Source organism: Aythya fuligula, chromosome 24 (genome assembly GCF_009819795.1).
Source record: "Aythya fuligula isolate bAytFul2 chromosome 24, bAytFul2.pri, whole genome shotgun sequence".
NCBI lineage: Eukaryota > Metazoa > Chordata > Aves > Anseriformes > Anatidae > Aythya > Aythya fuligula.
The window spans coordinates 2191936-2211149 of NC_045582.1; the positions used below are offsets into that span (position 1 = coordinate 2191936).

At 68.9% G+C, this 19214-nt stretch overlaps 2 protein-coding genes across 3 annotated transcripts; one reads left to right on the forward strand and one right to left on the reverse strand.

Annotated features, from left to right (window-relative positions):
* The first annotated feature begins 1673 nt into the window (after window positions 1-1673).
* On the forward strand, window positions 1674-15947 carry RARA (retinoic acid receptor alpha). 2 transcript variants are annotated; one of them, XM_032202927.1, is made up of 8 exons: window positions 1674-1851; window positions 11767-11915; window positions 12099-12240; window positions 13211-13371; window positions 13471-13647; window positions 13757-13961; window positions 14207-14365; window positions 15127-15947. In XM_032202927.1, the coding sequence occupies exons 1-8, from the start codon at window positions 1674-1676 to the stop codon at window positions 15336-15338; spliced, it is 1383 nt and encodes a 460-aa protein (XP_032058818.1). In that variant the 3' UTR covers window positions 15339-15947. The 2 variants fall into 2 exon arrangements, with proteins under 2 accessions (XP_032058818.1, XP_032058820.1); XM_032202929.1 differs by lacking the exon at window positions 1674-1851 and adding an exon at window positions 7326-7505.
* Window positions 15948-16719: 772 nt separating this feature from the next.
* On the reverse strand, window positions 16720-17436 carry GJD3 (gap junction protein delta 3). Its single transcript, XM_032202521.1, has one exon. It carries the CDS (start codon window positions 17434-17436, stop codon window positions 16720-16722), a length of 717 nt encoding a protein of 238 aa, XP_032058412.1.
* Window positions 17437-19214: the final 1778 nt, after the last annotated feature.

The window sequence follows — 19214 nt, forward strand, 5'->3', positions numbered from 1 at the left end:
CCGGGGGGTCCCTGCCCCGTTTTGCACAGCAGGAGGGCACCGGAGGGGGGGGGGGCGCACAGCTCCAGCTACCCCCAGCCCCCCCCTTCTCTCCAGAGCCCCCCCCCCCCTTGGGTGGTGCTGGGCCCGTGGGGGTGCCGGGAAGGTGCCCCCCAGGCGGTGGCCGTGCCGCTGGCCTTGCTCTGTCCTCAGGCCTGCGGTGATTTGGGGGGGGGGGAAGGTTTGTAAGGGGGGGGCCGGGCGCGGGTTGAGTAATTTGGGCGCTGGCGCCGTGCCCGGCGAGCACTTGGCACCGGCAAACATCAACACTGCTTCCCGCGCCGCCCCCCCCCGCCCCTAATTTCCCCCCCCAACCCCTCCCCCAGCCCCCTTTGGGGGTCGCCGCACAATTTGGGGACGGGGTGGGGGGGCCGCAGGTGGCCCCCGCGCTGGGCTGGCACCGGGGTCCCTCGGGTGCCGCGGGGGGACCCCGTGGTGCGCCCGTCCCCCCCCCCTTCACCACCTCTCCGTGCCCGGCTCCGGCGTTGTCCTGGCTGCCAGCAAGGTGCCAGCACCCTTGGGTGCCCCCCACCCTTGGGTGCCCACCTTGGAGGGGGTGGGGGCAGCACGTTTGTGCGTGTCCCCCCCCCTCACCACCACCCCATTGCGGGTGCCCCCATGGATACGGGGCGCGGGCGCATTGCGGGTGCCCCCGGTCCTTGGGGTGGGAGGGAGTTTTTTTTTTGGGAAGGGGGGTTTTTTTTTTGGGTGGGGGGGGGGGGGGGGCAAGCAAGGCCGTGCCCATCCCGGGCCCCTCCCCAGCGCCTCGCCGGGCGGCCCAGCCTTGTTCCTCTGGATCCTTTTCCGCCTCCGCGGGGCCGGGAGCCAGCGCTCTCGGCAAATAAACATCCCCCGCCGGGCCTCGCGCCAGCGCTTAAATAAACAGCCAGCCCGGGATTGTGAAAGCCCCGGGCCCCCCCCCCCCCCAAAAAAAAAAAAAAAACTAAATTTACCCCCCCCCCCCACAAACCCCACCCCCCTCCCCAGGGTTTTGGTGTAGGGAGGGGGTTGTGGGGTCCCTGCCCGGCTGCGGGGTTCCCACCCATGGTATGGGGTCAGCACCCAGAGCCCGGCTGGGCGGTGCTGGGGGGGGGGCTGGGGGGGTCCTGGGGGGGTGTCAGGGTCCCCTCCCCAATTAGGTGCCCCCCCCGACCCCTCCACAGCCCCCCTGTCACGCTCAGTGTCCCGGTGTGGTCGCTGTCCTCAGGGGACCCCGCGGCACCCATGGGTGTCCCCCACCCGCATGTGCCCCCGTGTTTGGTGCTGGGGGGGGTCCCCACCCCCTGCCCCCCCCCCGCCCGGGCTGTAAACTGGGATTAGCGACTGGTGCTGCTGCTGTTAATCTGGGGGGGGGGGGTGTTAATCCCACGGCACGCTGCGCCCCCCCGGGGCCACCTTGGGGCGCAGTGCTGGGGAAACTGAGGCACGGGGCGGTGGGCAGCGGGTTGGGGGGGTCCCAGCCTGTATTTTAACCCCCCCCTCATTGTTTTTTGTTTTTTTTTTTCTGCCCCCCCCCTCCCCTGCAGCACCCCAGGAGCCGCGGCCGTGCCGGGACAGGTGCCGGGCAGCCCCATGCCCTGCTCACCCCACGTCTGAGCGCCCCCCCCCCCCCCTCAGCACCGGAGGCCCCCACCATGGCCAGCAACAGCAGCTCCTGCCCCACGCCCGGGGGGGGGCACCTGAACGGCTACCCCGTGCCCCCCTACGCCTTCTTCTTCCCCCACATGTTGGGGGGGCTCTCGCCGCCCAGCACCCTGCCCGGCATCCAGCACCAGCTGCCCGTCAGCGGATACAGCACGCCCTCGCCGGCCAGTGAGTACCAAATTGGGGGGGGGCTCTGCTGATGAGGGGGGGGGTTCTCCTGATGGTGGGGGGGTCCTGAGGTCGGGATCCGAGCTGGGGGTGTGTGCGGGGACCCCTCGTGTCCGTGCTGTGGGTGCTGGCCCCGTGGTGATGCTCCGGTGCCGGCCCTGCGGTGCCGCTGTGGTGCCGGGATGGTGACACCGGGCACGGGGGTGTCCCCCCCCCACCTCAGCGAGCTTTATAAATATATTCTATATTATAAATTGCTGTAGACACAGGAAAAAAAAAAAAGGCTGGGGGGGGGGCAGAACAACCTCACATGGCACCGAGGGGCTGGGGGGCACCGGCTGCTCGCCATGGCCCCGTCGGCGCCGCCAGCGGGGAAACCGAGGCAGGGCGCGGGCGCGCTAATTGCCCGGCCGCCTTTGTTAGTGGCCGTGCTTATAACGGCCCTGCTGGGCCCGCTTAGGGGCCGGGGGCTGTTCCCAAAACAGGGTGCTGGCACGGGGTTTGGGGTGTGGGGGGGGGGTTTGGGGTGTGGGGGGGTTCGGTGCCGCGCGCTGCGCTCTTTTGTTGGCGCGGCGGCCGCTGGAGGGGGGGAGGCGATGGAGCCGCTCGGCCTCCCTGCTCCTGATTCAATTTCCCCCTGACAGCCTCGTCCATCACGGGGCCGCGGCCGGCACCGCCCCACCGCGCCGGCAGCGTGTTGGGTGGGGGGGGCTTTCCCCCCACCCCCCCCAAAAAAAAAAAAAAAAATCCTGCCTCAGTTTCCCCAACCCCCCCCCATCTCTCCGCGCGCCCCGTTCCCGCACCCTGCGGCAAGCGCCGGCGGGGTGAGGAGGTGGGGGCTAACCCCCCCCCATAAAAAAAAAACTACAAAACCAACAAAAAACAAAAAAAAAAACACCCGGGGGGGGGGGGTCGTGCAGGCCTGGGCAGGGCCAGCCCCGGGCGCTGTCCCCCGCCGGAGCCGCCCCGGCGGCGGTGGGACCCAGTGGGACCAGTTGAGCGACTGGGTGGCGGCGGGTGGGGCCCCTCCTCCGCGCTCGCTCGGGGGCCATTCCCGACGCGCCGCATTGTGGGAATGGGGTGGAGGGGGGGGGACGGGACGGGGGGGGCACTCGTCCCACCCCCCCCCCCCCACCCCCCTCCTCCTGGAAGGGGCTCCGTGCCTCAGTTTCCCTTCGAGCGCATCCGTAAATTTGGAGAGGCACCGGGGACCCTGGGCGCGCTTGGGGTGGGGGGGTCCCGTTGGATGTGGCCCCCATGGGACCAACCGGTGTTCCCCTGCGGTTTGGGGGGTGCTGGTGGGGAGGGTGGGGGGGCCGCAGAGCCCCCCCCGCAGCCGCCAGCCCCCTCCCCGTGCTCCCCAGCCCCCCCGCAGCCCGCCCGCGCCAGATGTGCTGCAGCTGCGGGGCCGCGGGGCCCATCCAGCGGGGCCCTCCCGGGGCTGCAGCCGCCTCCCGGGGGCCTGGGGGGAGCGGTTTTGGGGCCGGGGGGGGCCACCGTGGGGCACCCCAGGATCCAGGCTGGGCATTGGGATGGCGGGGGGGGGGTGCTGGATGTGTCCCCCAGGGGTGCTTTGTCCTTGGCACTACAGCGCGCATGGCACGGGGGGGGGTTCCCTGCTCACCCCCTCCCCACTTAATGGTGTCCGGGGGGGCGCTTGCACCCTTGGGTGCCCTAGGATTGTGGGGGGGGCACAGTCTTCGGGGGGGGGCACCCGGGGGCGTGCAGACCCTCCTTGCGGGGGGGGGGCTGGCAGGAGGAGGGCGCAGGCGCGCGTTTGGTGCAGAGGTGGCGGCGGCGTGCGCGCTGCGGCGGGGGCGCGCACACGCGCGTGCAGAGCCCCCCCCCCACCAGTGTGCGTGCCCCCCCCCGTGCCGTGTGCGTGCCCCCCCCTCTGTGTGCGTGTGCTCGGTGCTGAGCAGCGGGGGTGCGCTGCTGCTGCTGCTGCAAGGGCTGCGTCTGCGCCGCCAAAGGGGGGGGTCCCCGGGGGTCCCTTTTTACAGGGGGGGGGCGTGGAACCCCCTGGGATGCTGCTGGGGACCCCCCCTCCCCAAATCCATCCTGGTTCCCAGGGGTTGCCTGTGGGAAATTCGCCCCCCCCCCTAGATGGGGAGGTGGAAAGGAGGGGGCTCGGCGGCCCCCTTATCGTGTCCCCCCCCTCCTTTTAATGTGCCCCCCCCGTTTTGCTGTCACCCTACCCGCTGGCTCCGGTTTCCTCCGCGCCGCAGCCGCTCCCCCGCAGCGCCCCGTTAATTAATTAATTTTTTTTTTCTTTTTTTTTTTTTTCTTCTTAAAAATTAATGAGCAAAACGTGCTCCCTGCGGGCCGGGGGCCGCGGGCGGGGAGCGCGCGGGGGCCGGGGGGCCCAGCTCAGGGCAGGGGCTTGGTGGGGGGGGGGGAGCTCCTTTCTTTTTTTTGGGGAGGTGGGTGCAGGATGGAGGGTTTGGGGGGGTTCCCTGATGTCCCCCCCACCCATTTTTTTTTTTTTTTTTCTTTTTTTTTTCTTTTTTTTTTTCTTTCCCCCCCCCCCAGGCTGGGAAGATGGATGGGGGCTCGGCGCGGCGCCTGGGAAAGCCCATTAAGGAGCGGGGTTTTCTATCACTGTCACGGGCGGGTCGGGGGGGGGCCGCCCGGGAATGCGCCGCGCTCAAAAAGCCGCTGAAGGGGATAAATGGGGTCTTTTGAAGGGGGCGGGCGGCGAGGGGGGGGGGCACCGGGGGGCCCCCAGGTGCTGCTCGGGGGCGCTGCGGAAGGGAAAAGGGCTGGGGACCCCCAGCCTGGCTGGGAGAGGGGGGTTTTGGGGGGGGGGGTTGGGGGGTCCTCGCCACATCCCCGAAGCTTGTGTGGGGATTGAGCCTGTGCACCCCATGGTGACCGCTGTGGGTATGGGGTGGGGGCCTCCGTGTGCCCCCCCCCCCGTGGGATTTTGGGGGTCCCCCGTGGGATTTGGGTCTCCACCTTGCTCCCATCCTCATCCCACCCTCCCCAAAACCCCAGGGCCGTGGGGGGGTCCCCGTAGGGGTCCCCCCGTCCCGTTGGCCCCGCAGAGTTGCGTGCGGGCGCCCCCCTCTCACCCAGTTCCTCCCGGCTTCTGCATTACGGCTTCTATTTTTTTTTATTATTTATTTATTTTATTATTATTATTTTTTTTTTTTTTATGATCTGCCATTCTTCCTGTTGCCGCCGCAGCGGGACGGGAAGCGCTGCCCGGCGCGGGGCGGCCGTGGGCGTGCGGGGGCGGCAGGGCCGGGACCGTGGCTGTGCCGTGGCTGCAGCGTGGCTGCGCCGTGGCCGTGCTGTGGCTGTGCCATGGCCGTGCCGTGGCTGTGCTGTGCGCTCTCGTGGCTGCACCGTGCCCCGTGCCGTGGTTGTGCCGTGGCCCCGAGCTGTGCAGTGCCGTGGCTTCACCGTGGCCGTGCCGTGGTTGCGCCGTGGTGGTGCCGTGTCCGTTCTGTGTCTGTGCTGGGTCCATGCCGTGGCCACGCCGTGGTGGTGCCGTGGCCGTGCCCTGGTTGTGCCGTGTCTGTGCAGTGTCCGTGTTGTGTCTGAGCCATGGCAGTGCCGTGTCTGCACCGTGGCCGTGCCATGGCCACACCGTGTCTGTGCCATGTCTGTGCCATGTCCGTGCCCTGGTGGTGCCCTGGCGGTGCCGTGGCCGTGCCGTGGCCGTGCCGTGGTGGTGGTGCCGCGTCCCGCCGGTGGCAGCCCGGTTGTGCTTGGCGCGGCCGAGCCCAGCAGCCATTTGTCACGCTGGCTGCAGGAAGTTGGAGCAGCGCTGGGCTTTTGTTCCCAAACCTGCTGGCTAAGCACGGCCGCCGCCGCGCTCGCTCTTGCACAGACACACACGCGCCTCCGGGCTTTTTTTTTTTTTTTTTTTTCCTCATTCTCTCTCTTTTTTTTCCCTCCCTCTCCTTTTTTTTATTTTTTTTTTTTAGGGGGGAGGCTGGCAAGAAAAGCCCCGGCTGCTCACTTGCTGCCTGGGCTGAGGGGGGGGCCGCCCGTGGGCCGTGCACGTGGGTGCTCACACGCGGTGGTGCCCGCGAGGGTCTGGCCTTGCACACGCGTGTGCCCTGCTCCTGGCATGTGGGGGGGGGGCTGGGACCCCCACCCTGGGTGCTTGGGCATGGTTCAGGGGGGGCTCCCTGGTGTGCACACACACACGCGTGTAGGTGGGATGTGCACACGCAGCCGCACGGCGAGGCCACGCGTGCCCAAAAATGCGCGTGTGCAATGCACGGCTGGGGCGTGCGTGTGTGCAAGGCGTGCACGTGGGGTTGGCTGTGAGCTGCAGGAGTGCACACGTGTGTGCGTGCGTGTGTGCAAGGCGTGATCCATGAGCTGCAGGAGTGCACACGCGTGTGCGTGTGTGTGCAAGGTGTGTCCTGTTAGCTGCTGGAGTGCGCACGCGTGTGCGCACCGCGTGCCCTGTGTGCTTCAGGAGTGCACACGCGTGTGCAAGGTGAGTCCTGGGTGCAGCAGGAGCATGAACACGCGTGCACACAGACACACACGTGTGCACAGACACACACACTCACACACGTGTGCACACGCGCGTGCAGGGGGCCGGGGGTCAGGCCGAGGTGAGCCCTCCCCGTTGGGTTCAGGCGCAGTTCAGCCGCATGCCATTAGGCAAATCAGCCCCGGCAGCCCCCGGCCCCGCCCCCCCCCCCCCCCGGAACCCCCCACCTCTCCATCCCCAACTCCCCCCCTCGTCGTTGTCCCGGGCTGCCCCCGGGGCTCCGAGGAAGAAGAGGAAGGAGGAGGAAGGAGAGGAGGAGGAGGAGGAAGGGGAGGAAAGGGAGGAGGAGGAAGAAGAGGAAGGAGAGGAAGAGGAGGGAGAGGGGGGAGGAAGAGGAGGAGGAGGAGGAGGAAGGAGGGGAAGAAGAGGAAGAGGAAGAAGAGGAAGAGGAGGAAGGAGAGAAGGAAGAGGAAGAGGAGGAGGAAGAAAAGGGGGGAGGAAGAGGAGGAGGAGGAGAAGGAGGAGGGGGCAGGGCAGCCCCGCGGCGCGCAGTGGGTTAAAACTGGGGGGAGGCGGCTCGGGAGGGCCCGGAGCCGCAGAGCCTTCCTCCTCCTCCTCCTCCTCCTCCTCCTCCTCCTCCTCCTCCCCTCCGCCTCCTCCTCCTCCTCCTCCTCCGCCTCCTCCTCCTCCTCCTCCCTCTCCTCCCCCGGCCGTGCGCTCAGGGCGCACACCGCGCTCCGCCGGGGCTCCTCCGGGTGCGCCCCCCCCCCAGAGCTCCCCCGGTTTTGCCCCGGGGGGGGCCATGGCGGTGGCAGCGATGCGAGGGGCTCCCGGGGGGCCCTCTCGCCCCGGGGGGGGGCTCTGAGAGCCCCGGGGCCGCCTCCGCCGCCCCCCCCTCCTCCTCCTCCTTCTTCTACTCCCGGCCGGGAGAGCTGGGGGAAGGGAAGGGGAGGGGGGGGGCCCCCATTGCGCGCCCCCCCCCCCTCCTCCTCCTCCTCCTCCTCCTCCTCTTCCTCCTCCCTGGGCCATGTACGAGGGAGCGGAGGTGGCGGGGCTGCCCCCCCCCCCCGGCCCCTTCCTCCGCATGGATTTCTACGGGCCGGCCCGGGGCTGCCTCCTGCCGGACAGCGGCCCCCCCCCCGCCACGGGGGGCTCCGCGCCGCGCCCCCCCTTGGAGCAGCTCCGGCCGCTGTAGGTACCGCGACCCCCCCCCCCCACGGGGAACACCCCCCCCCCCCTCCTGGGATCCCCCCCCCCCCATATCCAGGGATCCCCCCCTCCCCATCCCGGGATCCCCCCCCCTCCCTTCTTTTCCTGGGACCCCCCCCCCCCCTTCTTGGAATTTCCGCCCCCCCCCCCACGGGTCTGGGGGCTGCTGGGGATGGGGAGGGGGTCCTGAGGATTTGGGGGGGGGGCTGGGTGCTGGGTGCAGGGGGGGGGCTGGGCAGTGGGTGCTGAGCTCGGGGGGGTGCTGGGTGCGGGGGGGGGTGCTGGGTGCCGCCAGCTCGGCCATAAACCCTTGCCCTATTTCGGGGCCCATGGGGCTGGGCGAGTTTGGGGAGGGGGGGGCCCGGGAGCTGCCCCCCCCCCAGCCCTTCCCATGAGCGGGGGCCCCCCCAGCAGCAGCGCTGCCCCCCCCCCTTGGTGTTTTTGCTCCCCCCTAAATCCGGCTGCGGGGACCCCCCCCCCCCCAGCCCTGCAGGGTTGGGGTCTCCCTGACCCCGCTCCCCTTCCCTACATGGGGTTAAAATGGGGGGGTCCTGAGGGTCCTGGGGGGGGGGGGCACAGCCCCTCTGTGTCCCTTGGGTGCCGGGGGGGGGGGCTGCTTTTAGCAGGCAGGGGTGGGGGCAGCGCTGCTTTGTGCCTCCAGCACGTGTGCGAGGGGGGCTGCTGGGGCTGGGGGGGGGGGGGGGGGGGCGTGTTGGGGTGGGGGGGGGGCCCCATGGTGTGTGCCCCCCCCCCCTTCACCCAGCCACCCTGGCCCGCTGCCATGCCCGCTGATAAGGGCTCGGGAAAAGTCCTGCAGCGCTCCACGGGACTTTCACCCCCCCCCCGATAAGGGCTGTGTGTGGGGGGGGCTGCTTCGCTCCTAATTTTTGGGGCGGGGGGGGGGACACACACAGGGCATTGCGCCCCTCTCCGTGCCGCCGCTTCGCCCTCCCTGCAGCAGCACCCGCTGCTTTGTGGGGTACAGAGGGGGGGGTCCTGTTGGCTGTGGGCCCCCCCCCCCCTCGTATTTTGGGTTGGGGGGGGGGGCAGTGGCTGCCCCCATTGTCTCGACCTTTCCGCTCTTATCGGCGGCGAGCGCGGCGCGAGGGGGCCTTTGTCTGCAGCCGGGGCTGCCGCGGGGGCCGGGGCTGGGGGGGCTCCCTGCACATATTTTCTGTGCCGGGGGGGCCACCTTTAGGGCCCCCCCCGGAGCGCTCAGGGCGTCCCCAGCTCCGTTGCCGTGCCCTGATCCCCCTTATGGGGTGGGGGGGGGTCCCATCCCTTCCATCCTCCCCCCACCCCGGTTTTGCGTGGCGGTGCCGGCAGCACCGGGAGGCTGCGGTGCCCCCCCCCCCAAACCCCCCCCCCCACTTTGGGCCCCCCCCCCCCCCCGGCACCGTGACCACTGCTGGCCCCGGGGGCACCTCCGGGCTTTGGTCACCGTGACCGTGACCTCGTGGGCAGCGGGTGCTGGCGGGGATCCCTGGCCGCACGCCCCGTTCCCGACGTCACACCGAGGTGTCCCCAGCCCGCGGTGCCATGGGGGGGGGGGACACAATTAAAAGGGGGGGGGGGGGGGCAGCCAGGCTGTGCCTCAGTTTCCCCCAGGGCTGGGGTTGGCCCCGGCGCCGTCTGCTTGGCGCGGGGCCGTGGCGCTGGCGGGGAAACTGAGGCACGAGGCGGGTCCCCAGGGTGCGGGGGGGGGGCACCTTGGGTTTATATAGGGCCGTGTCCTGCTGGGGGGGGGGCCGTGTCCTGCTGGGGGGGGGTTATAGGGTCCCACGGGTGTGGGGTGGCCCCCGCTGTCACCTCGGTGAGCCGGGACGGCCGGTGGCACAGGGTGGGGGGCACCCCAGCACCGGGGTGGGGGGGGTTACTGGGTGAACTGGGCCCCCCCCAGTGCCTGGGGCTGGGCACCCTGCAGCTCCTGCCCCCCCCCCCCCTTTTTCACCCCCCCCCCCCTTCCCCAGGAATTTGGGGCATGCGGGAGCCTTATCTGCAGGCAGCCTGGGCGGGCGCCCACCGGGCCCCTCGCTTTGGGGCTCGGCCTCATGGCACGGGGGTGGGGGCACCCAGCGAGCCCTCCCCCACCCTCCTGACCCCCCCCATTTATTGTGCGGTGCCCCCGTACCCCAACGGGGTCCCCCCTGGGGACACCCACCCCCGCGATGGGGCGCGACGTCCGTCCGTCTGTCCGGCCGTGGGGGCGATTTCCCACGCTTGGGGTGGGGGTCTCAGGGTGGGGGTGTCCGGGGGGGGGGTCTCGGGGTGCCCCCCAGGGCCGGTGGGGGCTGCGGGGCGGAGGCGGGCGCCTTCACCCGCCCGGGGATGCTCGGGAGCTGCAGCATCTGGCGAGCAGCTGGGGCCGCTTCCTCTCTTACTGCTGCTGCGGGGGGGGGGGAAAACCGGGCCCCCCCCCCCCGCTCAGGAGGCGGCGGAGGCGGGGGGGGGGACACAGACACAACCCTGGTGTCCCCAGCAGCCCCTCCTGGCTGCATGCACCCACCCCCATGGGAGTGAGATGGGGGGGTTGCGCCCATCCTGTGCGCTCAGCACCTTTTTTTTTTGAGTGGGGGGATTATTTTATTTTTTTTACTCTGCCCCCCCCCCCTTCAAGGCCTGACAGCGCAGCGAGGGAGGGGCGCGTGGTCCCCTCCCCGCTGGCACAGCCGTGTCCCCGTTGCGGGTGGCGGTGGCCGGGGATTCCCGCAGTGCTCGGAGGGGGGGGGGACACACACATAGGGACAGGGGGGGGGGCTCCCACCTCGCCCCCCCCCTCTCCCTTCCCCTGCGCTCAGCCCATCCAACCCGCGAGGAAGTTCTTAAATTATAGAAAAGAGGCGATCAATTATGGGCGCCGCGCGCGCCGTCACCTTCATGGCTCCGCTCCCAGTGGCAGCGGGGATTTATTCCCTGCCACCCGCCAAGCTCGGCCCTGGCCGTGTCCCCCCCCACCCCGCCCTCTACCCCCCCACCCCAAGAACCCAGCCCCTGGCCCCCATGGGGCCCCCCCTCCGCCCCAGCCCCAGCCCCGCGCCGGGGGAAGCCGTGATCCGCCCCGGCGCTGCGGTGCTGGCAACGTCCCCGCGGTGCTGGCAGCGTCCCCGTGTCCTCGGCAGCCAGGTCGAGCCGTGCCGTGGCTGGGGGGGGGGGGACACACGCTGGCTTTCTGGGTGGCTTCGGCCCTATTTGTGCCCCCCCCCGTTTGTCCCCGGTGCCGCGTGCGCCCCCGACCTTGGTGGTGCGCCCCGTGCCGCCGGCACCCAGCGGGACCCCGCTTTTGGTGCCGCGCCGGGGTTGGGGACCCCCATGTGCTCTTCCCACCGATCTATGGCGTTAGGGTGCAGCCCCCCCTCACCTCCCACGACCCCCCCAGGCCGATTCCACGTGGCTCCGAGCCCCCCAGTCCCGTCCCACAGCACCCGGTGCCGCCGGGCGATCCCCGGTGCCGCGGGGCCCTTTGTGGGGCGCAGCGCGGCTGGGGCTGGGGCGCGGGGCTGGGCTCCCCCGCCGGGCCCGGCCTTTAATATCCTGTCTGACTGGTTCACTTGGCTCGGCCCTGACGAAAAACATTCGCAAACATCCTGAGGAGCCGGGGAGCGCTTAACCCGTGCCTGGCCGCCCCGGCGACAACAGCCGGGGGGGGTTTCGGGGGGGTCCCGGGGGTGCCCAAGGCGACGGGGCGCGTGCCACCAGGATTTGGCGCACGCAGCCGGGGCTGCTGCAGCACACGGAGGGGGGGTGTGGGGATGAGGACGGTGCTGTCCCATCCCTGGGGGGGGGGTGGGCGACGCCTGCAGCCCCCCCCCCCGGCCCCTGCACGCGTGCGTGCCCGCACGTGCGAGCGAGTGTGCGGCGCCGGGCCCCTCCCGTGCAAAGCGGAGGGGGGGGGGGGCCACGAGGCTGCCGCGCTCCCTGCAGACGCGATCAAAGCGGCGCGGGGGGCTCCTGGGATGTGGTTTTTCTCTCTTTTTTTTTTTTTTTGTCTTTCCCTTTTTTCTTTTTTCTTTTCTTTTTTTTTTTTTTTTGTCTGCCTGAATTCCACATCGGCTCTGCGTGGCCTGGAAATGTCAAGTTGCATCTTCCCAGCTCGCCTCCTCTCCCCGCCGGCCCCGTGCCGAGCTGGGGAGGCCCCCGGTGACCCGTCCCCACGGCCGGCCAGCAGGATGGGGGCACAGCAGGGCCGTTTCAGGGGGGGTTCCCAACTTGGGGGTCCCCTTTTCCTGAGCGTTTCTCCATCCCCGCAGCCGTGGAGACGCAGAGCACCAGCTCGGAGGAGATCGTGCCCAGCCCGCCCTCGCCGCCGCCCTTGCCGCGCATCTACAAGCCCTGTTTCGTCTGCCAGGACAAGTCCTCGGGGTACCACTACGGCGTGAGCGCCTGCGAGGGCTGCAAGGTGAGCACCCGGCTGGCCCGGGGGGGCTGTGCCATGCCGTGCCACATTGTGCCATGCTGTGCCATGCCGTGCCATGCGCCCTGCCATGCGCCGTGCCGTGCCATGTGCCGTGCCATGTGCCGTGCCACGCCGAGCCACGTGCCGTGCCTCCGGGCGCTGACGGGGCCTTGCGGGGGTCCCCAGGGCTTCTTCCGCCGCAGCATCCAGAAGAACATGGTGTACACGTGCCACCGGGACAAGAACTGCATCATCAACAAGGTGACGCGCAACCGGTGCCAGTACTGCCGCCTGCAGAAGTGCTTCGAAGTCGGCATGTCCAAGGAGTGTGAGTGTGGGGCAGGACGGGACGGGGACGGGGACTGGGACTGGGATGAGGACAGGGACTGGAATGGGGACGGGGACTGGGATGGGGACGGGGACTGGGATGGGGTCAGGAACTGGGACGGGGCTGCGGTGATCCCCTTCTTGGATGCAGCCAGGGGGGACCCTGTGTGCCGTGGGCAATCCCAGCCGCCCCCTTGGTGTCCCCCCCCAGCGAGGGGTGTTGGGGGGGGGGGGGGACACGGGGAGAGCCCCCGGGGGCTGTGTCAGCGCCCGCCCGTTGCCCGGGCGACGCGTGATGGATGATGTCAGAGATAAATGACGCCGATGAGGCCTCCTGGCGTCTGCGTGCCAGTTGTCATGGTGCCCGGCTGCACCCCCCCCGCACACCGCGGCATCGGGGGGGGGGTTAATAAATGGGGGGGTGATGCTGGCTGTGCATGGAGGGGGGCGCAGCTGCCTCGCTTGGCCCTCCGTGGACGCCCCCAGAGCCCTGCCCCATCTGCGTGCCGCTGGGGGACCCCCACCCGGGGCTGGGGGCACTGCTGGGCTTGGGGGGCAGCACCCTGGGGGGGCTCCAACGGCACCTACAGGGGGTGTCCCCCCCCCTCTGCCAGCTGCCTGCGGTGATGAACGGCTGCGATTCCCCCTCCCTGGTTACCCCAGCACCCCCCCCTCTCCTCTCCACTTTATTGGATTTCGCTGCATGGCTGTGAGCGATCTCCCCCCATCCCCAGCAGCGCCCCCCCCGCCCCCCCCACCCGCCTGACGGATGCGGTGTCGCCCCTAATCGCCTCCTAATGACTGCAGGCCTTTTATTTTAATTTTTAATTTATTTTTTTTAAAGCGAAGCCGCGCGCCACCGGCCATTTGTCAGTGCGGCGGATCTGGCGGGCCGGTGATGGGGGGCTGGATGGGGGGGGGTCCCGGGGCTGGGTGTGGGTGGCGCTGACCCTAAAAATCCATCCCCGCAGCCGTCCGCAATGACAGGAACAAGAAGAAGAAGGACGTGCCCAAGGCGGAGTGCTCGGAGAGCTACATCATCACGCCCGAGGTGGAGGAGCTCGTGGAGAAGGTGCGCAAAGCCCACCAGGAGACCTTCCCCGCCCTGTGCCAGCTCGGCAAATACACTACGGTGAGTGCCGCCGCGGGGAGGGGGCTGGGGGGAGCTGGGACCACCCCCCCCGGGCACCCCCAGCCACCCCAATCTGACCTCCCCGCGGCGGTCCCGCAGAACAACAGCTCGGAGCAGCGGGTGTCCCTGGACATCGACCTGTGGGATAAGTTCAGCGAGCTGTCCACCAAGTGCATCATCAAGACGGTGGAGTTCGCCAAGCAGCTCCCCGGCTTCACCACGCTCACCATCGCCGACCAGATCACCCTCCTCAAAGCCGCCTGCCTCGACATCCTGGTGAGAGCAGGGTCAGGGGGTGAGTGGGGAAGGGCGCACGGTGCCCGCAAGGCGCTGAGCACCCCCGTTTTGCTCCCCAAATCCCCCCACCTGGATCCCCCTCCCTCAGATCCTGCGGATCTGCACGCGCTACACGCCGGAGCAGGACACCATGACCTTCTCGGACGGGCTGACGCTGAACCGCACGCAGATGCACAACGCCGGCTTCGGGCCCCTCACCGACCTCGTCTTCGCCTTCGCCAACCAGCTGCTGCCCCTGGAGATGGACGACGCCGAGACGGGGCTGCTCAGCGCCATCTGCCTCATCTGCGGAGGTGGGTGCCCCTTTGGGGAGGTGAAAAGGGGGCTGTGGGGTTGCCCACCGCGCCCCCGGACCCAAAGCTGTGCAGGAGAGACCCTACAGAAACAAGCCAGCCCCCTCCCCAAATTGCTGACCTACCCTTCGGTGCTCTGCTGGGGGAGCTGGGCCACATCTGGACCCCCTGCGTGGGTGGGGGGGCGCAACGGGACGCACGCAGGCTCCCCCCTGTAACCGATGTTCCCCCTCCCTCTTGCCCAGACCGCCAGGACCTGGAGCAGCCCGACAAAGTGGACAAGCTGCAGGAGCCGCTGCTGGAGGCGCTGAAGATCTACGTGAGGAAGAGGAGGCCCAACAAGCCCCACATGTTCCCCAAGATGCTGATGAAGATCACCGATCTCCGCAGCATCAGCGCCAAGGGTGAGCGCCGGGGAGGGGGGGGGCAGCACCCAGCTGGGGCTTGGCGTCCTTGGGGGGAGCATCCCTGGGGCTCAGCATTTTGGGGAGGGGTCACCCGTCCTTCCCCAGGGCACAGCAGCCTCCGGGGTCCCCCCCACAGCATCCCCTGGGGACGTGTCCCCGTGTCCCTTCTGCCCTGGAGCTGCTGAGGGGGGGGAGAGGAGCGGTGTGGGGGTGGCACCGTGGGGGTGCCGGTTTGGAGTTGCTATTATGGGGGTGGCAGTTCAGGGTTGCAGGTTTGGGGGCGCCTATTGAGAGGTACCACTTCAGAGGGGCAGGTTTCGGGTTGCTGTTTTGGGGGTGCCAGTCTGGGGTTGCAGGTTTGGGGGTGCCCATTTGGAGGTGCTGCTTTGGGGGTGCCAGTCTGGGGTTGCAGGTTTGGGGTTGCCCATTCAGAGGTGCTGGTTTGTGGGTTCCATTTGGGGGTACCAGACTGGGGGTACCAGTTTGGGGTTGCATGTTTTGGGGTGCCCATTTGGAGGTGCTGGTTTGGGGGTTCCAGTCTGGGGGTACCAGTTTGGGGTTGCAGGTTTGGGGGTGCCCATTAGGAGGTGCTGGTTTGGGGGTGCCCATTCAGAGGTGCTGGTTTGTGGGTTCCAGTTTGGGGGTACCAGATTGGGGTTGCAGGTTTGGGGTTGCCCATTCAGGGGTTGCTGCTTTTGGGATCCCAGTTTTGGGGGGGGGTGCCACCACCCCCTGACCCCCCACCCATCACCCCGCAGGCGCCGAGCGGGTGATCACGCTGAAGATGGAGATCCCTGGCTCGATGCCGCCCCTCATCCAGGAGATGCTGGAGAACTCGGAGGGCATGGACACGCTGGGGGGGCAGCCGGGCAGCCCCCGAGCAGGCAGCCTGGGACCCCCCCCGGGCAGCTGCAGCCCCAGCCTCTCGCCCAGCTCCAACCGCAGCAGCCCGGCCACGCACTCGCCGTGACCCGCGCCCGGCGCGCACCAGGACAGAGCCCGGCCGCCGGCACAATTTGAGGGTGGGAGCAGCAGGGTGGGGGGATGTGTGCCCAGCTCCCCGGCTCAGGCTGCAGCCCCCCCAGTGGGGACGGACTCCTCGCAGCCCCCTCAAAGAGCTGGCACAGCCCCGGGACCCCCCCCCCCTCACCCCAAACCCCTTTTTCCCCAACCGGACCGGACCCAGCGGGGAGCAGCGCCCACCCCTGGCCCTCTCCAGCCCCGGGGGGGCTGCGCAGTGCTTCGGTTGAGTTACATTTCAGGGGCATGGGGACCCCCCCACACACACCCCGGGGCTCTGCCACGACCCCAGGGACCCCCCCCCGACCCCCTTCCCCCCCAGCCCCACCAGCACCAGCACAAACGGGATCGCGACCACAGAGCCACCGCCCCCGTCCCGTCCCAGTCCGGCGGGGAGGACCCGGCCAGACCCCGCACGCCGAGGAAGCAGAGTCATTTAAAAAGAGAAAGAAAGCAAAGTATATATATATAAATATCTATAAATATCTATAAATACGTTTTAAAACCTTTGTAAAAGTTTGGAGGGGTTTTTAGGCCTGTGCAGGTGGAGGGGGCACGGCGGGCGCTGCCGGGGAGGGGGCTGGGAGGGCGAGGGGGGGGAGGGCACACGATTTATTATTATTAATTTTTTTTTTGTTTTTTTTTTCGTTGTTGTTGTTGAGATTTTAGTGGTTTTAGAGTCGGGGGGGGCCGGGTGGGACCCTGCCCTGGCCTCCCCCCCCAGGGTGGGGCGGGGGCTGCGGGGTCCTCGCCCCCGCGGGGAGCGGGGCCCGGCCCGGCCGGCACGGGGAGGACGCGGGGATGGGGGGGGACTGGCTCCAGAATAAAGTTTATTTATTCTAGTGCCCGGCTCGTTCTTGATATGGGGGCATCTGGGGGGGGGGGATTTGGGTTGGGGGTGTCACAGTCCTGATGTAGCCTCGCTGTGGGGTAGTTTGGGGGGGGGGAATTTGCCCTCCTTAGCCTTGTCTGGCCCCAAAATTTGAGCTGGGGACGTCCTTTGGGGTCCCACCGGCACCCAAAAAGCCGTGCCCGTTCCCCCCCCCCACCATGTGCCGGGGGCCAGCCCCGGCGCGCTCATGGCACGTGGCCGGAGCAGGACTTTGGGATTTGGAGGGGGGGGGTCAGCAGGGGGGTGTCAGGGACCTGTTTGTTTTCCTTTTTGTCCGTTTTTCTTTCCAGCAGCCGCCGGGTGAGGCCCATCCGCCGCCCACAACAGGAACCGGGTGGGGGGGGGGGGCACAGTGCGGCCGCTTCCCCACCACAGCCACGGCTGAGAACAGCCCCAACTCGTGCCAGCGATGGCATCCCCGTCTCCCTCCCCAACCAGGCTACACGGCCAGGGCTCCTCGTGGCGGGGGGCACGGCTCCTCCGAGACCCCCGCCGGCTGCCCGGGGGCCGGTGCCCGTTCCCCTGGCCGGGGGCAGCGGGGGGCTCGGGGCTCGCGGCTCTTGCGCAGGAGGTGGGCGAGCTCGGCCAGGCTGAGCAGCGCCGACACCAAGCCCACCACGAAGTAGAAGTGGATGAAGACGGTTTTCTCGGTGGGCCGGGAGACGAAGCAGTCGACGCGGTGCGGGCAGGGCCGGCTGCGGCAGACGAAGAGGGGCTGCACCCTGAAGCCGTAGAGCAGCGCCTGGCCCAGCAGGAAGGCCAGCTCGGCCGCGATGCGCGCCACCACGCTGCCCACGTAGAAAGCCTGCAGGCGACGGGCTCGGTCCCCCGGGGGACCCCCGCGCCCCGGTTTGGCCGCTTGGTGCACGGCGAAGATGACGAAGAGGGCGGCGGGCGCCGAGAGCACCACGACGTGGAAGACGAGGAAGCGGTAGTGGGAGATGGGGAAGGCGGCGTCGTAGCACACCGGCTTGCAGCCCGGCTGCTGCGTGTTGCAGACGAATTCCTCCTGCTCGTCCTCGAAGACGTCGCTGCCCACCGTGGCCAGGACCAGGATGCGGAAGAGGAGCATCACCACCAGCCAGAAGCGGCCCACCATGGGCGAGTGCTCCTGCACCGCGTCCAGCAGCGAGCTCAGGAAGCCCCACTCGCCCATGGCCACGCTGCGGGACCGGGGGTCAGCACCGGGGAACGGGGGCACCGTGCCCATGGGGACGGACCCCCAGCGGGCACGCAGCCTCCCCCCCCGGAGGGCTCAGTGCCCTCCCCAAATCACCACCGAGCCCCCCCATCCCCTAGCAGGGTGTTCATCCAGTGCCAGCCCACCGGTGGCACAAATGTCCCCAAATGTCCCCAAGCTTCTCCTCGCTCCCCCAGTAAGGACACCAGTCGGGTCAGGACTATTGGGGTCCCCATCCTTTGTTCTCCCTCTCTTTTTGTGACCCCCCCAACCCAACAGGGTCAGCCCTGGTACCTGCGGTCCCCGTGGTGCCTGCGGTCCCCGCTTGCCCGCAGCGTGCCAGCACGGCTGTCCGGGGCTGTCCGGGGCTGTCCGGTCCCTGGTCCAGCAGGGACAGGATGACAGCCCCGCAGCCACGCCTGGAGTCCTTTTAAAGAGGCAGAGCGGCCGCAGGGGCGCCCGGAGGGGAGGGAAGGGCTCGGTTCTGCTGGTGGGGGGGGGGCCCCCAAGGACAAAGGGTGGACGGCGGCAGCCCGGGGTGCAGCACGGTGTGGGGGGCAGAGGCTTCCCCCAAGCAGAAAATCCCCTGTGCTTTGGGCACCCCGAATGCCAAGGTGCTGATTTGCTCCAGTGAGCTCCCCCCACCCAAAAAAAGCGCCCCTCACTCCCCGGTGCTGGCATCTCCTCCCCACCCAGGCCAGGGTGCAGCAGCTGGGCCAGTCGCTGCCGTGCCCAAGGGGCAGCCACATCCTTCACCGTGCCTCAGTTTCCCCTTCCAGTGAGAGCAGCAGAGCCCAGGTTGGTGCAATTCACCCTGGGGACCCCCTCACCCCTTGGTGGGGGGGGGTCCCTGTGGTGGGTCGGTGACCGCAGAGTCCTGCGCACAGCGCTCAGCACCCCCACACCTCCTCCCCACCCCATAAAGGAAGTTTTGGGATGGAGACCCGATGGTGCACACACCGTTTGCGCACGCACAGCTCTCCGGACACATTTGGGGTGACACCGGGGTTAGCGGAGCAGCCACAGAGACAGCCCCGTTTGCCGTGCGGCCGAGCCTCGCAGCGAGGAGCTGTAAATAGCACAGCCCCTCGGCGGGGACGCGCCGGAGACGCTCTCCAGAGCCCAGCAGTGGAAAATCTGACGGCGCTTTCCACACTTGACTGGGTTCCAGCAAAGCACCTCGGTGGCATCGATGGTGCCCCGCGCCCGGCGGCAGCTCGGTGGCCGGTGGAGACGGGGAGGGCGCCGGGTTTGGCGGCTGCTCCTGCACCAGCAGCACCCCCTTGGTGCATAAATCACCGGGGTGGGACGTGGGGCAATGCGGGCGGCACGGCACGAGGTCCTTTGTCCCTCGGTGCCAGCCCAGGAGCCACCACCAGTGAGCTGCATGCTGGCAGCCCCACATCACCCCTACTTCAGCCTCGTGCACGATGCTCTCAGGGTGCTCTCATGGACCTGGGGACCCCGGGAGGGTTTGAGGGTCCTGGGCAGCTGAGCCAGGTGCACGAGTGCTGCAGGGCTGCCAGGCTGTTGGCGATGCAGAGGCAGCACAGCTCATTTCCCCCGGCTTCATTAGTGACCCCGATCCCTCCTGCTGCAGGGACTGCTGCTGATGCTCCTCACGAGGCCAGGGCTGTGGCCGAGCTCTGTGCTGGTGGATTTGGAGCCCGTGTCCCCAGCTGCTGCTCGCCGCAAGGCACCCAGCGCCTGCTTCCTCCCCACCCGCCGTGGCAGAACGCACGCGAGGTGCTCGC